General features: G+C 43.4%; 1 protein-coding gene across 1 annotated transcript in view; it reads left to right on the top strand.

Moving 5' to 3' along the window:
• Window positions 1-12,408, top strand: part of SLX4IP (SLX4 interacting protein) — a 209,058-nt gene that overhangs the window by 172,637 nt on the left and 24,013 nt on the right. The window contains 2 exon segments of the mRNA XM_065920869.1: window positions 7,592-7,669; window positions 11,158-11,246. Of these exon segments, the coding sequence (XP_065776941.1) occupies window positions 7,592-7,669; window positions 11,158-11,246 (167 nt within the window).

The raw sequence follows: 12,408 nt of genomic DNA on the forward strand, positions 1-12,408 counted from the left end.
GTGGTGTTGGAGAAGAGTCTTGAGAGTCCCTTGGACTGCAAGGAGATCCAACCAGTCCATCCTAAAGGAAATCAGTTCTGAATATTCATTAGAAGGACTGATGTTGAAGCTGAAACTCCAATACTTTGGCCACCTGAGGGGAAGAACCGACTCATTTGGAAAACCCTGATGCTGGGAAAAATTAAAGGCAGGAGGAGAAGGGGACGACAGAGGATGAGATGGCTGGATGGCATCACCGACTCGATGGGCATGAGTTTGAGCAATCTTGGGGAGCTGGTGATGGACAGGGAAGCCTGGCGTGCTGCAGTCCATGGGGTCATGAAGAGTCGGACATGACTGAGCGACTGAACTGAATGGAACTGAACTGATGGATCTTGTAAATAATAATAGCATGTGGCCAGTGGTATTACGTACAGAGTCTGTCAGGTTATGAGTAGTGAGGCTACAGGTAGAAAATTTGTTTTGTTTTTTTACTGACTAAATTTGGCCACAAGTAATTATTTTGTTCACAGGTTTTTTTTTTTTTGTTTGTTTTTTTTCTTTAATGGCTCTAACCAGTTTGCCCATTTGTTTTGGCATCAAATAGACATAGCTTTATTGTGACTCAGAGTCCAGTACTGTCCTTATTTAAAGACATGAAATGTTATCTCAAGGGAAATTTTTTGGAGTCTCTAAATGTCTTGGGTAATAAGTGAAATTTTTAACCCAGGACCAAATATTCCATTTACCCACCCAAATTGTTTCCCAGTTGTGGTCTTAGACTAGGCTCCTGTGTGTATTCTTAAACTTATGACGGGACTCTTGTTTTTTGGTTCCCACAGAACAATTTCTTTCTACATCCACACCCACATCAGCAGTGATGAAGGTCACACTGAGACCCACAAAATGTTTCAGAGGGCTCCATAAAGTCTTTTCCCAAGGCCCCGTGTCATACTTAGTTTGTCCTTTAAGTTCTAACAGATGGTATCAAACTCATGACTTTTCTAGCCTTGACCATCTGATAAGGACAGGTATCACTTTCCAAATAGGCACAGTTCCAGAAGTCTTGACTTATGACATCATTTCTCCTGAACAAAATAGCTTTAAAACAGATGCAGTTTCCATCTTTTAAGTGTGTTCTATGTTCCTGGAGTAGTCCAGCACCAAGATATTGTCCGTACCTGATAGGTATCAGCCCCTTCCTTCCTGCTGTCTTATTAGATCATACTCAAGTCTTCAGCTGGTGAATGAGCCTTGACTCAGGACCTCAGCCTGGAAATGGTCACAAGTCTGAACCGGCTCACAGAAGGGAGCTGCTGCTCGTTCAGCCAGGAGGCATCTGACTGCCACCAGCTGCCCTTTCTTACAGCAAAGGTAGACCAATATGAGACCAGTCTCCCACCTGCTTAGGTAAGCTTACCTTTGCTGAAAGTTGAAGTATTTATAAATTTAAGGTTTGGTTTCTTTGAAATCAACTTTAGGACTAAATCTTCAAATCATCTCTGTTCTAGACTTCAAATTGTGATCACAGCTTTAGTTTAAGCTTACAATTTCCTGCAACAGCTAAAGAAACCATAAAATTAATAAGTGGCTGGCATTCTAAAATAGTGGATAAAAGGGAGAGAGAGAGATTATTCTAGGTGAAAGAGACAAAACCAGATGCAGTGCCTGACCTTTGGTTGGATTCTAATTCAGGAGGAGTATCAGTGATTTGGGGGACAGTTTGAGAATTTCAATGTGGACTATTTAAGCAATAATGTCATGTCAGTTACGATTATGGGATTTTGTGATGTAGGAGAATGTCATTGTCTAGGAGTCTTTATTACATATTGTGGAGTTATTCGTCATGATGTCTGTTCTGAAATGGTACATAGCAAGTGTGTATGTGAAATATGACCATTATTATATTATAATTATAATGATCAATTATCCTTTATAATTATCAGTATTAACTATTATTGAGTCTGGATGATGGGCTTTGGGTGTTCATGGCACTGTTTTTCCACTTTTCTGGGTGTTTGAAATTTTTCTTTTTTTTTTTTTTTTTTTTTTTTTTTTTTTTTTTTTTTTTGAGTGACATAGCATTATACTTCCAAGTGGGTTTTATTTTTTTTTTATTTTATTTTATTTTTTTTTTTAAATATTATTTTATTAGTTGGAGGCCAATCACTTTACAACATTTCAGTGGGTTTTGTCACACATTGACATGAATCAGCCATATAGTTACACGTATTCCCCATCCCGATCCCCCCTCCCACCTCCCTCCCCACCCGACTCCTCAGGGTCCTCCCAGTGCACCAGGCAAGAGCACCTGACTCATGCATCCCACCTGGGCTGGTGGTCCGTTTCACCATAGATAGTATACATGCTGTTCTTTCAAAACATCCCACCCTCACGTTCTCCCCCAGAGTTCAAAAGTCTGTTCTGTACTTCTGTGTCTCTTTTTCTGTTTTGCATATAGGGTTATCGCCACCATCTATCTAAATTCCGTATATATGTGTTAGTATACTGTAATGTTCTTTATCTTTCTGGCTTACTTCACTCTGTATAATGGGCTCCAGTTTCATCCATCTCATTAGAACTGATTCAAATGAATTCTTTTTAACGGCTGAGTAATATTCCATGGTGTATATGTACCACAGCTTCCTTATCCATTCATCTGTTGATGGGCATCTGGGTTGCTTCCATGTCCTGGCTATTATAAACAGTGCTGCGATGAACATTGGGGTGCACGTGTCTCTTTCAGATCTGGATTCCTCAGTGTGTATGCCTAGAAGTGGTATTGCTGGGTCATATGGCAGTTCTATTTCCAGTTTTTTAAGAAATCTCCACACTGTTCTCCATAGTGGCTGTACTAGTTTGCATTCCCACCAACAGTGTAAGAGGGTTCCCTTTTCTCCACACCCTCTCCAGCATTTATTGCTTGTAGACTCTTGGATAGCAGCCATCCTGACTGGCGTGTAATGGTACCTCATTGTGGTTTTGATTTGCATTTCTCTGATGATGAGTGATGTTGAGCATCTTTTCATGTGTCTGTTAGCCATCTGTATGTCTTCTTTGGAGAAATGTCTGTTTAGTTCTTTGGCCCATTTTTTGATTGGGTCGTTTGAAATTTTTCATGCTTGTGAAAATGAGGCAGTTGTCCCAGGCGGAGAAGTGCTGTGAGCCACAGTAGGTCTTGCTGAGGGCTTCCTGTGGTTTGAGAGAAGGCTTTGCTGGAGGGGATTCACCGAGTGGTGGTGGAGCATACTGTGAGTGGTGCTTTCCTGCCCAGGCCCCAGGCTAGCCGTCCGGGGGCTCAGCAGGTGAGCCCAAGGCGGTTTCCCAGGCTCCGGTGAATTGCTTTCCTAATCACAGTGGGAGAGGGCTTCCCACCACAAGCTGGACCGCAGCTTTCCCTTGGCAGTCTTGCGGAAGCTCAGGTCACATTGACCAGGAATCCCCTGGAAAACAAGTGAAGCTGGATGGCTTTACAGTAAAAACTCCATGTTGGAGATTTGCTCTTAGCATCTTGGGACAATGAAATGTTAATATAATGACCCAAATAAACGACCACTCCCTTCAAAAGTACTATTACTCATTGGAGCACAGTACTACTTAAGACTAATCTGCTGCCTGGATAAGTCAGGGTGGAACTTGTTCAACTCATATTTGATTTGTTTGTTTGTTTGTTTTTTTCTTTCTATTTCATAAAGTCTCTAAATTTATAATAAAGCTATTTGGGGCAGTTTATTTTAGACAGAATGCTAAATGAAATAGTAGCAGAACTCTGACCTTAAAGCAGAGACTAACCTTTCTTTACCTCACAAATATGACCCCATCTCCTTTTTTCTCTCGGATACTTGATGTTCTTTGGCGAAGAGTAGAAGAAAGTGCATGTGGTAACAGGTTGTCATCTAGAACGTCGCTGGGGGTTGGGAGGTTGTCTGTTGAAAGGTGGTGGGGAGTGCAGCAGCTCCTTATAAAGTATGGAGTTGGGAGATGCAGGGATAGGAGACTTTGGGGGCTGCTGGGGAGACTGTGGTCTCTGGCTGGGACTGGACGTCTCATACATTAAGCAGTGCAGTGTGTGTCTATCAGTCTTGTCAGTCTTGTCTGACTCTTTGTGACCCCATAGACTGAGGCCCGCCAGGCTTCTCTGTCCTTGGAGTTTTCCAGACGAGAACACTAAATTGGGTTGCTGTTCCCTTCTCCAGGATATCCTCCCAACCCAGGGATTGAACCTGGGTCTCCTGCATTGCAGGCAGATTCTTTACTGTCTGAGCTACGATGGTAACCCAATTATTTCTTGAAATAGACCTACCTGAAGACTACTGGTGGAAAGATGCTTCCACAATAAAGCAGTTCTCTCTCTAATCCCAGTCTCTATTTGTGGCTAAAGATAGATTTTTTCAGGCTAAGGAGGACCACAGTAGCTCTCAAGAAAATAGGCATCCTTAATTGTGATTTAAAAGTGCCTCTAGATTTTGGAATACCATTGCCATGTAGTTTTCAGATGAAAAGGTTATCACTTTATGGTTTCCATTTTGCTTCTTCCTCCCAGCCCCGACCCCAGTTCTGGGCTTTCAGAGCATCAGTATTGCAAGCCTGGAGCTGGTGCCCGAGAAGGGGAAGCAGAGGTCCCCTGGATTCTTTGCCAAGCTGCCATTCAGCTTTCGAGCATGGTGGAGCTTTGCTTGAGCCCCGGATTAGCACACAGTCTCAGAGGCCTGCTCAATTCTGTGAAATCCATGTCATTAAAGAGCAAAGATAATGCAGTCTTTATCACTGCCTGTTATCTGTGGATAAATGAAATACAGCTCCCTAAGTATGTCGGTTCAGTGTATTTCAACAGCTGTGAGTTTCTTTACTTACATATCAGAGTTAGGTTGCTGTAAGAACCAACACAAACAATTTTTGTGTTTTCTCTTTCTGCTTTCTCTTTAAACAGTAAGGTTTCCCATAGCCAGTATAATTTGGACTAAGCAAGTGCAAATCTCTTTACGTGGTAAACTTACCATTTCTCTTATAGGTGTGTTCAGCAGGGTTTTCCAGTAAAACCAGAGGAAGGCACCAGTTTAGGAAGGATTCCCTTTAAGATCCTGTTGTGGGAGCGGTGAGGGGAGTGGGACAGAGGAGGAAAGATTTCAGTAAACCCCACTCTCCTGGTAACATCAGTAGTAAAACAGTCAGAGTGTGACTTATGCTGCTCTATTTTCCTAGAGGGGAAGGTGGTGTATTGAGACAGCTGACCAAGCAGGATTTAGTTATCACTCAAGTGGTATCTCCAGATACCAGGCTTCCTGAACTCACACTGGAACTTTCCTAGGCAGCTTCAGATTCAGCCTCTTCCTACCAATAACACTCTATTCCTGGAGATTTTGTACAGGGAAAAGAGTTTTGAGAATTGGAGCATATTCTCTGACCCCTAATCACATGGAACTATAAGCGTTAAAGTGATCTGCAGCAGAGGCAGAGTGACTTTGATAACGCATTTTTGCTGTTGTTCAGTCCCTTGCAAAACTCACATAATAAATCATTACTTTGAAAATCACTTCTCTTTGTGTGTTTCTATGTCCCTGACTGTTAGGTCTCCTACCATCCCCCTCCCTCAACTGCAAGACAAATAAACAGATGTGGATGTCACTTCCACTCTCCTGGTGACCTAAGGGTTGAAGTATTTGTTTTAAAACACTCAGAATAATGCCAGTGGTGTGCATATTTCGTTTGACATTTTAAGCAGAAGAAAGCCACATGACCAAAATGCGATCCACTTCAAGTGTGTTAGGAAAAAACATATTTCATCTCCGTAAACCTGGAGATTATCCTGTCATAGATGTCACTGTTGTGGCGAAATCCCCATGGCTAAAGCAAGTGTGCTGTCACAGCTTGTGGAGACAGAACATCAGGTCTGTGGTCACTGACGTTCTGGATCTTTCTACGAGGATGACAGAAGGATACTTGAATATAGAACTGGAAACTTCTTTAATTGTATTCTTTATGTACAAATTATTTCAAAACAGTGATCGTATTGGTCTTTGGAGAGTCCAGTGGGCCTGGAGACCACCTCTTTAAACCCCTGGACCTTCCAGTTTTATGACTAAAGTCCTGTCTCTGAGGATAAGCGATTTGCTGAAGTTGTTTGGGAACCTGGGAACCCTCACCCTTCCTTGGTGGGCCTTTCGCTTTTGATTCTTCCACTAGGTTGCCTACTGTGTTAACCAGACATTTTTACTTGATCATTTCAGGAGGCTCATTTGACAGAGTACTTTATACTTGGAGCAGGGCTGGGAGGGAGGGAAGAAGGGAGGGATGGAGAAAGGAAGGAACCATGCTGGTACTTCCTGTGACTACGGAAGTTTTGTTGCTGCAGAATTTGATGATGGTAAGAGGAACGGTAATGTCTCCATCGTTACAGGTGGAGTGCACTTCTTCGGACCAGGTTTCTTTCACTTAACTTTACGTTTGTGAAATTTAGTCCTGATATGGCCTCTAACTGAAGTTCATTTACTTTTAGGGGCAGAGTAGGATTTGCACTGTGTGACTATTACCTCCCCCACACCCCACTTTGTTTTTAATGAAAAATTCTACTTTTGGTGGATATTTGCATCAGTTCTAGTTTGGGACTTTTGTGAAAGTGCTATTCATGCACCCTGGGTTTGTGCTTGAGTTCAGCTTTAAATGCTGAAAGCAGCTGTCAGTGCATGAGAATTCCTGTTAGCCCACATTCTTGCCAACAGTTGGTGTTCATGGCCTTTTCCGGTTTGGCCATTCTGGTAGTTGGAGAGTTTTTTCTGCCTTTTTTGGGGGAGAGGCAGGGGGACTTATGTCATATTTTGTTTCATCATATCCTATATAAAAGCTTTACTCTACTTGAATTAGAATAACTTATAGGCAAAACACAGTCCTCTTCAAATAGTTTAAATGCTTCATTATGTGAGGGGATAAGCAGTGAGTATCAGAAAGTGGCCAGTGGTACAACCACTCGGCCTGAATTAAGCATCCTGCCTGAGGGCCTGATTGTTAGGCCGTTTTCCAGATACAGTAACTGAGCTGCTTCAGTGAATGGGGGCTGCTCCAGGTGCCTTGGCCAGGCCTCCTAGGAGTTGCCCGGGCACTGTGGGGAAGAGGCCTCTGCAGATCCTCCTCCTGTCCTCACTAGGCGGTCACCGAGTGCTCAGCGGGTGGCAGGCACCGGGCTGGGCCTGTGGGGTTCCCCCCCAGACAGGTGTGTGATCTGATGCCGACCCCTCTTGCTTTACAGGTGCTTCCGTTTGGCTTTATTGCAGTGTCGTTGGTTTGCACTGTTGTGCTGGCTTCGGGGTACAGCGGCCGTTCAGTTATATGCATGTGTGCGCTTTCTTTTTCATGTTCTTCTCCATTACGGTTGATCAGAGGACGTTGAACGGAGTTCTCCGTGCTATACAGTAGGTCCTTGTTGATTACCTTTTTATATAGAGTAGTGTGTATATGTTAATCCCACGCTCCTAATGTATCCCCCGCTCACGTACCCCTTTGGTAACCATAGGTTTCTTTTCAAAATCTGTGAATCTGTTTCTAGTCACAAGTAAGTTCATTTGATCATGTTAAAAATTAGATTCCACACGAGTGACGTATGATACTCACTTTTCAGGTTATGGTTTTCACATCACAGCCTATTTCCTCAAAAGAAGAATACGTCTCCGCTGCCTCAGGGGCTCACCAAGGACAGGTAAGAAGCCGATTTCTTGGGTCATTCTGCACAATGAGTGTGTCCTTAGAGAAGGAATGAAAATTAAGGAATGTCGATTCCTAGCGGCCGCATAGCCTTCATGAAACTGAAGTACTAATTAAGAGTGTTTGCAAGCGCTTGTGATTATTTTTTTCCATCTGGCTCTGTTCACTGCCTGCCTCAGCCCAGGGAGCGGGGCCATGCTCCGCCTTCCTTTCCTGCTGCATCCCGGCACTTGAGCTCCCAGAGTCACTTCAGGCAGTTCAACTGCAAACCACTTCACCACTGTCTGTGCGCACTGAGGCCCCTGGAGTACAGAGCACGCGTGTATGTGAAAGAGTGTATTCCCGGCCCAGAGCCGCCAGGGCCTCTCCCTAGGTGTGTGATGGGGCCTCCTGCCCCCACGGCTCCCCAGGTCGAGATGTCCACTGAGGAGGTGAGGTCCAGTGTGTCCAGCCAACAACAGCAGAGTCAGATGCTAACAGCTGCTCTCCAAGTCCATCTGAGCTTTGGAAAGAAAATGTAGCTCAGCTTCCTTTGCTGATTTTAGTAAATAAGATATGAAACAGGGACATTAAAAATTAACTGTGCGGCAACTATACTCCAATAAAAATTTAGGAAAAAATAAAAGCAGTAGTACTTCCAAGTAAAATACAGTATTCTAAACAAAGCAACAACAACAAAAAGTTAACTGTATTAAGGTTTGGTCTTGGAATCTTTGCAATTACCTGCACTTTCTTAAGTTTAAGTGTCACTTGACTGTATTACTCTCATGGTGGGGTCTTCCACTCTGTTCAATCCTCTTAGTAAAATAAATCCGTTAACTTTGTATCTGTTAAAATACAGCCTAGCTACCCTTCATGGTAGGGACTGCCATTGCCTAAATTTTTACTTTATTTAAATGTTAATGCAAATCTCAATTACAACCTAAGCAGAGTGAAGGGCTTTCTGTTGATAAAATACTTGGCACCAAATTGTTTAAAATCTGCTATTCTAGCATTCTTATTTTTTGGAGGAATCATTTGATAGAACTGATAATTTTGAATTCTAGTTCTTTTAAAAAAAATATTTATTTAGCTGTGCTGGGCTTTAGTTGTGGCATGTGGGATCTAGTTTCCTGACCAGGGATTGAACCTGGGCCCCCTGCTTTGGGAGGGTTAGGGAAGTCTCTTGAATTCTGGTTCTGATTCACTGAGGAACTGCTGTGTTTCAAGATTGTCATGTTGGGAGAGGGAGTACAAATAATGAATTTTGTGGCACCATTTCCCCTTCCAGAAAGCAGGAAACAGACTGGTTATCACCTATTTCAATAAGACGTTCTAAGAATTAGTGAATAAATATTAACTGCTTTGTTAACTTTGTTTTTCTGCCTTTTCAATGTCCATCTATACTTACCTAGCTAGATAAAGCATCCATGTAGTGAAAGTGAAAGTCGCTCAGTCGTCTTCGACTCTTTGTGACCCCGTGGACTATACAGTCCATGGAATTCTCCAGGCCAGAATACTGGAGCGTGTAGCCTTTCCCTTCTCCAGGGGATCTTCTCAACCCAGGGATCGAACCCAGGTCTCCAGCATTGCAGGCGGATTCTTTGCCAGCTGAGCCACTAGGGAAGCCCAAAGCTTCCATGTGGGGTCAGAAGTTACACACACCCAAGCCCCCTGGGCTTCTGCCTGAGGACCAGAAGGAGAAGCTGAACAGCATGTCAGGCCCCGGCTGTAGAGGCTGAGCAGTGGCACATGTCGTGGTGGGCAGTGAAGCCCCAGGGCAGGGTTCTGAGCAGGGTCAGCAGAGCTGCTGTCGGAACTGCTAACCCATTTGCCCCGAGGAGAGTGAGTTGGAGGAGAGAAGGCAACCCCCGAGGAGACATCAGTGAGGAGAGAGTGGATCCCAGAACCTCATTTTGGTGTAACTTAGCCTCTCAAGTGGTTGAGGCACTGACTGTGCAGGAGTCCTGTGTCTGCATTACTGACACTTTCACGCCTGTTCTCTGTCACTGTCTCAGGGCCCTCCCGCTGCCATTTCTTGTGGGCAGTGTGCATTGTATGTAAAAGGCTTCACTTTCATGACTCAGAATAATAAAAATTGGTCACATCTAAAAGGAAGGCTTTCCCTTTTAGAAAAAATTAGCTTTATTTCCGTTGTAAATACGATACATGTGTATTATACAAATACTGAGGCAGTTGTTTAGTCGCTGAGTCATGTCTGACTCTTCTGCAACCCCATGGACTATAGTCTGCCAGGCTTCTCTGTCCATGGGGTTTCCCAGGCAAGAATACCAGAGTGGGTTGCCATTTCCTTCTCCAGCTCAGGCAGTACAACCAAGTTTTAAAAAAGGGGAAGAGAAGACCCTCCCACTCCCCATTCCCCACACCAGAATATTCACTGTTAACATGGGCTAAATGTCACTCCAGACATCACCCCAGAGGTTGATGGGGGCTGCGTGGATGAATGGAGAGATGGACAGACAGATGGAGAAGGAGGCACATTTACCATTCAATCATCCTTTCATTGAAGGTTGAGGAGTCTGGTTCTGTGATTCATTTAACCTTCCCCACCCGGAAGTCAGTGGTTTTGCTTTAAGAAATTGTAATCATAGGTCATTGCAACTGTGGTATAGTTGGACCACACTTACTATTGCACTTTTTAAAAAATTTATTTTATTGTTTTTGGCTGTGCTGGGTCTTTGCTGTGCGCAGTCTTTCTCTAGTTGTGGCGAGGGGGAGCTACTCTAGTTGCGGTGTACCAGACTTCTCATTGCAGTGGCTTCTTTTGTTGCAGAGCACCGGCTCAGAGCAGGCTTCAGGAGTTCAGACTTTTGGACTCTAGAACGCAGTTTCAGTAGTTGTAGTGCACACCACATGTGCAATCTTCCTGGACCAGGCATTGAACCCACATCTTCTGCATTGGCAGGCAGATTCTTAACCACTGGACCCCAGGGAAGTCCTTCTATTGCACATTTAACTGTTTCCTTAAGAGTGGTCTCCGACACTGCTGTTTTCATAGCCTGGTTCAGACTGGGAATTTGCCCTGCAGCCTAGGGAGCCTCTCCAAGGCCAGGTGACTGAAGAGTGGAGAGGGAAGCTAGCAAGAACACTGAGAAGGTGCGTTTTCAGATTTCCTCCCTCTGCCTGTGTATGTCTGAACACTCAGTAGTAAATGTTGATCCTGTCTCCCAAATGTGAGTCTGAACAGAAAACAGCAAACGGACGCAGGAGGAAAGCTGTGACGGCCCTGGGCGCCCGGGGCTTTCTTGGGATACCATGGTCCAGGGGCCCAGGTGGATCCATCTGCAGCCTCCTCCGCTGCCCCTGGAGCTTTGTGCTTGCCCTGTGCCGTTGATGGCAAAGCCTGGAAGGAGGGCAGGGGAGAAGACACGTGTCTTGATACATACATGCTTATTGTCGTAAGGCAGAATTCTTGGACCAACCATTTCTGTGTTCAGAGTCTTTTGATGCCTCGAGTGATGTGATTTCTTTCCTTTTGTGCAGAACTCCAAGTGTTTCCCGACAGGTTTGTGGTCTGCGTAAGTCAACTTGCATTCAGTCGTGACCTTTTGGCAAGTCAGAATGAAGAGTTGGTATGTATGAAAAATTCTCTTAAGCAAATCTGCTTAAATAAAAAGTTACTGTAATAAATAGAAGAACTGTTGAGCCCTCAGTGCATGTTTTAAGGGACCAAAAATGTCCTATCTACTTTGCGTGATAATATTGACTCATTGATATGCTCTTTTTTTTCCTGAAGACTTCTTGAGAATTTAGCGGGGTCAGTAGTATCTCTTCCATAGCAACATAAAATGAGAAAGCACATACTACAAAAACCGTGAAAATGTTTCTGATGGTATTTAATGAAATGTAAAGCATTCTTTAAATGAAGTGAGGCAAAATCCACATGTTTCCACTGGAAGCTTTCATTGGGGTCAGTGGCTTTTGAATTTTATTCCATGGTGAATCACTGACATTTTCATGAAAACCAGTACTTTTCCCCAGTGTGCTCTTTCTTAGCTGATAGGATTTGTTTTCTCTCTCTTTTCTGGTGCTCAATTTTGAGCTCCATCAGCCTTATTTCTGTTTCAGCAGAGCTCTTTATGCAGACAAACAGATTTTGAAAATTCACTCCTAATGTTATAGCTTCCAGCCTTGTCTTTCAAGCTTATCATATACATTTGAGAATCTCTGTGGGGTGTGTGTGTGCATGTGTGTCTTGCTGCAGTCACAGCCCAATCTGTCTGAGCTTACCTCTGTACCAATTTTTGTTTTTCATATTTTTGGACTTGGACTTGTGACTTGAAACTTTAACAAAAAGGAAAAAACGTCTAGCAGACCTTAAACCTGGACATGATATATGTCATGATTATTATGCTTCTAAAATAATTTGTGGGGATATTAGATTACCCCTTATGTTTGTTATCTTTTAATCCATTTGAAATTTGGCCCTCATGGTCCAAAACCAGCTTCTTATCTCATCTTAAATAAACATAAGAAAAGTGTTTTAGAGACTAGAAGGCTGAACAGAGACCCAAGAATAGTCTTCTGAGGATTCATATTTAAATTTAGATACCTTTGTCCAGAACAGGTGAGCCCTTCAGAAAAGCCAGTGAGACACTTACTCCATCTAGCAGCTCAACTCTTAAGTATACACATTAAGTGCAATAAATGAAGCACATCTGGTGACAGTGTTAAAAGTTTATTTCTGAAGCATTTCTAGGATGTTGAATATCTTAGTAAATTAACAAATACTAA

The sequence above is a fragment of the Muntiacus reevesi genome, chromosome 2, assembly GCF_963930625.1.
Source record: "Muntiacus reevesi chromosome 2, mMunRee1.1, whole genome shotgun sequence".
Taxonomy (NCBI): domain Eukaryota; kingdom Metazoa; phylum Chordata; class Mammalia; order Artiodactyla; family Cervidae; genus Muntiacus; species Muntiacus reevesi.